The sequence below is a fragment of the Galeopterus variegatus genome, unplaced genomic scaffold, assembly GCF_000696425.1.
Source record: "Galeopterus variegatus unplaced genomic scaffold, G_variegatus-3.0.2 Scaffold65, whole genome shotgun sequence".
Taxonomy (NCBI): Eukaryota; Metazoa; Chordata; class Mammalia; order Dermoptera; family Cynocephalidae; genus Galeopterus; species Galeopterus variegatus.
In genome coordinates, this window is record NW_007726176.1 from 793,641 (window position 1) to 799,180 (window position 5,540).

Here is a 5,540-nt window from a genome sequence, read left to right on the forward strand (position 1 = left end):
CCCCAGCCGCTCCAGGCCAGAAGCCCGGCAGGTGATGGCCGACGAGGGGGCGGGGGCCCTGGACACCGCCGCGCGCCCATCGCCCGGCCCCGCGCAGGAGGGGGACTCGCGCCCGGACCCCGCAGCGGGCCTTGGGGTCGCCCCACCTGCCCCCGGGCGCCGAGAAGCGGCCTTCGCGGCGACTGTCCCGAGCCTGGAGAACAAGGCTCCAGAAACCTGTGGCGCAGAGGCGTTGGGGGCTAGGGCGGGAGCCGGCGGGAGGGCCGAGGAAGTGACGACTGGGGAGGGCGCCATCTTCATGGAGGAGACAACGGAGGAGGTGGAGAAGCAGCGAGTGGGGGAGGGGAAGCTGGAGGTGGGAGAGGAGAAGCTGGAGGTGGGAGCGGAGTCCCGGCAGGGCCCGGGGCCCCTGAACCTTGGCGGCCTAGTTGTGGACCCCCTGGAAGCCATCCAGTGGGAGCTGGAGGCCGTGAGTGCCCAGGCTGACAGGGCCTACCTCCGCCTTGAGCGCAGATTTGGGCGGATGCGTCGTTTGCACCTAGCCCGTAGGAGCTTCATCATCCAGAATATTCCGGGTTTCTGGGTCACCGCCTTCCTGAACCACCCGCAGCTGTCAGCCATGATCAGCCCCCGAGATGAAGACATGCTCTGTTACCTGATAAATTTGGAGGTGAGGGAGCTCAGGAACACCAGGACAGGTTGCAAATTCAAGTTCCGCTTTTGGAGTAACCCCTACTTCCAGAACAAGGTGATCGTGAAGGAGTATGAGTGCAGATCTTCAGGTCAGGTGGTGTCTATTGCAACTCGCATCCGATGGCACCGGGGCCAGGAACCCCCGGCCCTGATACACAGGAACCGGGACACTGTCCGAAGCTTCTTTAGCTGGTTTTCACAGCACAGTCTCCCAGAGGCAGACAGGGTTGCCCAGATTATTAAAGATGACCTGTGGCCTAACCCCCTGCAGTACTACCTGCTGGGGGATAGGCCCTGCAGAGCCAGGCGAGGCCTAGCCAGGTGGCCCATAGAGGCCCCTCCTAGGCCCTATGGGTTCCAGTCTGGCTAAGTACTGCCCAGAGATGTGGCACTGATGTAAGATCCCCTTTTGCCTCCTGTGGACCTGCACACAGGCCAACAGCATACACTCTGCTATCTGCTTTCTCTTCTGTGCACTCTGGCTCCTCTGGATGTTCAGTGAACTCAGCTCCAAGATTGTGGCCTTCATGGCTAATCTCTGCTGTTTCCATGTGGCCTTCATGTTGTTCTGTGTCAGCATCACAGTACTGTCACACACCACTCATCTACAGTAAGCACCCAGTGCTATGGATGTGTACTGCCATCATCTTCATGGCCTGCACATATCTGTGACCATGGCCTTCCCACCCATTGTTGACACAGGCACCCACAAGTCATCACTAGGGGGACCAGTGCCTCTTTGAGGTCTCCTGCTTGAAGGCTACATCATGTTAGCCTTGCTCAACGATGCCCCTGCACACTATGAGTGAGCCTCATCACCCAAGGTGAAGTGGGTGCATTTGGTGCTGGCTGCCAACCAGACTTGGACATTCCATGCCCTCAGAACTACAGGCCAGGCTACTACCAAAGGGACTGTTCAGCATCTGGCAGAATGGGCATGCAGCCAGGCTGCTGGGCATGGGTGAGGTCAAGGGCATGAAGAAGTGGACTGCACATTCTTTGTGTGATCACACTGCTCTTCCTCCCCATGTTGGTCCTGCAACAAAGCCTGCTGTTGGCTTGTGAATGTCTGTGCTGTACTACACCAGTGCCTGTAGTTTTGCCCAACGAGTTTTGCCCAAGCCACCATCAGTCCTGCTGCCTTCTCCCAGGCCTACAAGCACCTCAAGAATTGCCTCTGGACACAGGTGGGCCACCTGCTAATGCACAGGAGAGCCCTAATCCCCCGAGAACTCTGGCAGGCTGGCATATCTGAGCATGTGTTTTAGGTGAGGGCAAGGATGGCATCCCTCCCAGAAGCCTTGGTGACTGGACCCACACAGAAGCCAGGCCCTTTGCCAGCTCCCGTTGCCTCCCTTGTTTTTAGGCTGCCAGGTTGCTGGTGCTGGGGCGGGTGGTGTTTCTGGTCATGGAGCCTGTCTACACCTACTCAGACCTCACATCGTTTTTTCATTCAAGTGATGGCTCAGAGAGGGAGAGTTTGTCCTGTAGACTGCCAGCGTTCTTTTTGCCCCCCTGCTCCTATGCCCCACCCCCTCTAGCAAGGCCTAGAATCTTCAAAGGGGGACATGCAGGACTTCTGAACAGAGAGACGAGAAGTCCCCAGTGGCCGGAATAATCATTTCATTTTATGCTGTGCTCTTTTAGACTAAATTTAGCCCCAACTCTTCTCCCTCCACCAGATCCAAACCCCTTCCCCCTCCCTGTGGGTTCCTGTGAGCTGTCCCTCCCTGCATTTCTTGTTTTCTGCTTTTTTTGACGGCTGGCCAGTCAGGGGATCCAAACCCTTGACCTTGGTGTTATAACACTGCACGCTAACCGAGCTAATTGGCCAGCCAGATTCACCAATATATTTTGTAAACGAGAAGAGTAGCAGAACACTGCAACTTTAGAGGTTTTCTTTCAGTATGACCTTCTGTATGTAGAAAGTTAATGCTATATGCTTTTTATTTTGTTGCTTTTGAGTAAGACCTTGTGAATCTCCTTCTCTGTTTCAGCCCACTGGAGAAATTGAGCTGTACAGGCCTGTTTGTTGCTTTTAGTTGAGAATGTTTATAAGGCTGTCAGTGTAATTCTTCTTTGCCATTTAGAAACTTATGTGACTGTTCACAGTTGTTATCAAGCTGTTGTGGCCTGTTACTATAACTCTGTACTTAGAATGAGTTTGAATAAGGTGGTTTTGTAGGACTTAAGACTAGAAGTTGTTACCATGTTCTGTAAGGATAACCTCCAGAAAGAAATCTGTAACTCTGAGGGTCTATGATGATTCTGTGCCCTGCTGGCTGTGTTGTAACTGACATCGCTGTAGCTGACATTGCTGCTTCTTAAAAGAAATGTTCCTGTAGTTGCTTTGTCCAATTAGAAGAGAATTCGTGGCACTTTTGTCTTCTATATGCATGATGAAAAAATAAAAACTTTGCGGTTTTTATTGGGAAAAAATAACTTAGATCATGTTACTCCCCCATCTAAAACCCTCCACTGGCCAAAAAATTTTAAAGAAATAAAAATAAAGTCCCAATTCCTTGGTTGACAAAGCTCTGAATTTCCTGGTGTCTGCCAACATCTCTCATTGATCTCCCCATTGTGCTCTTTGCTCCTCCTTAAATACACCAAGCATGTTCCCAGGTTAGGATTTTTGCACTTTTCCCTCTTTCTGGAATTTTCCTCCTGCAGATAGTCTCATCTCTGTCTTCCTCAATTCAATTCATTCAGGCCTCTTCATCAGGGACCTTCCCTGCCCAGCCTGTCCAAAATAATCCTCTGCCCCTTCCCATCTCTTTTCTCCTTCCCTGCATGATTTTCTCTGTATCACTTGTAACTGAGATGATCTTGTTTTCAACTTCTTCCTTTCCCCTTTCACATGTGTCAGGAGACGAGGGACCCATTTGCCTGCTATTTTGTCCCATATGGTTCAATGTCCAACACCTCAAAAACTACTGGTGTGAGTGAATGACTATCCGTATGTGTCACTATGCTAGGCTCTGAGGAAATAAAGAACAGGGCATCGTTCTTGCCCAAAGGATTTCAGTTGCGTGATGAAGGGTGGGGGTGATATAGGATGACCATATAATTTGTCCAGCTGGAACACATCTGGGAGTGAAAGGGTTCACTACTAATAATATCACCAGGACAAGAGGCCTACCTGGTACATACATAACAGTCAAGCCGGGGTGAAAGAACCCAACTTAGTCCAGCTTGGCATGCAGTTCACCCCAACCGTATGTGATGTGGGATCAGAGAGTAGAGACTTTTCTGAAGCTGGGATGTTGGAGCTGGGCTTTGAGGAATGGGCAGTAGTTTAGAAAGTAGGGCTGGAGAAGGGAATTCCTGGTAGAGCTAACAGCATGAGCAAAGACCCTAGAGTATGAAAGTGCATGACGTGTTTAGGGCACGGCAGGTGCCCCGGGTGTGGCTACTTGGGAGAGGCAAGGCTGGATGGGTAGGTTGAGGCCACTTTCTGAAAATAGGAACTCTGAATGCCAACCCAAGGTATTATCCTGTGGATAGTGCGGAGGAGTATCAGGTGTGGTTCAGTGGTAGGGCGATCTCCCAGGGCAGCTGGAGGCGAGGAGAGTGTCGGCAACTCCACATCTCTAATGTCTTCAGTTTGAACCTTATCCATCTGTCCAGGCTGCAGCTCTTCTAGGAAGCTCTCCATGATTGCCTTGCCCATGACAATCTCTGCCACCTCCCAAGTACTCCCTAAAACCTGAATTTGGGGCACCAGTGCCTGGTTGGGCTGAACCCTGTGGGTTTCCTTTTTGTGCCAAATGCCTGTCCCTGAGGCTCCCAGGGGAATAAGGGTGAGCCTGTAAGCATGCTGGCCATCCTGGAAAGTGGTGCCCCATGTGTTCTGTCTGACCTGCACCTGAGGGTTGGCAGGTGCACTTTGGCTCCTGCATCCTGCATGCCCTTAAGTCCTAGACAACAGCACTTCACTAAAACCGGTGCTCACCTGCTCTTTCTGCTGCATGGCCAGTGGCTTGCTTCCTTCACATTATAGCAACTGCATGTCTTACCCACTCTTCTGTGGCGTGAGTCTCCTCCTCAGAACCCACTCCTGCTTGCTCACTCGTTCATGCCCCGAATCACTCATTTGTTTATCCATACATCTTAGCACCCCTTCTATATTGGGCACTGGAGAGACAAGATGACTGTGTTCTGGTCCCTGCCCTCAGTGAGCTCAAGGGTCTAATGGTGAGGCTGAAAAGCAGTGATAAACCACTGCTGTTTGTTGAGCACCTACTATGTGCCAGGGCTTCACATGGATACATTAGCCAGAGTAGCTCTCTAAACCTGAGTCAGACCATGTCCTTCTGCCCCAAACCCTCCAATGGCTCCAATTTCACACAAGAGGAAAAGCCAATGTGCTCTGCACAACCTGCAAGATTCATGATCTGACCTCTGGTCACCTCTCCAACTTCATTTCCTGTACCTTTCCCTGCTCATATCACTTTCCAACTATGCCAGCTCTTGCTAGTCTTGAAACCTCACCTAAAACCTTCTTGCTTCCTGTTCCCTCTGCCTGGAACCTTCTCCAGATATCTGCATGGCTGGCTCCTCACTTCATTAAGGTTTCTCAGCTCAAATGCTCCAGTTTCACCTCTTCAGGGAAGTCTTCCCTGACCCTGTCATTCTCCCTTCCACTTTCTCTGATTTGGATTTTGTTATAGCACTTACAACCACCTCATATTATTTTGTATATTTATTTATCTCCTTTTTTCTGTACACTCTTAGTGACTTTGTTTTATTCACTGCTGAATCCCACTCACCTAGAATAGCGCCTGGCATAGTCGGCAGCTCGGTAATGCTTTGTGGATTGAATGAATGCTCCACATCTTCGACGG

The 5,540-nt window shown here is 51.1% G+C and overlaps 1 protein-coding gene across 1 annotated transcript; it reads left to right on the top strand.

Annotated features, from left to right (window-relative positions):
• Nucleotides 1–34: 34 nt before the first annotated feature.
• Nucleotides 35–3,235, top strand: LOC103593974 (putative testis-specific Y-encoded-like protein 3). Its single transcript, XM_008577131.1, has one exon. It carries the CDS (start codon nucleotides 35–37, stop codon nucleotides 1,061–1,063), a length of 1,029 nt encoding a protein of 342 aa, XP_008575353.1. The 3' UTR covers nucleotides 1,064–3,235.
• Nucleotides 3,236–5,540: the final 2,305 nt, after the last annotated feature.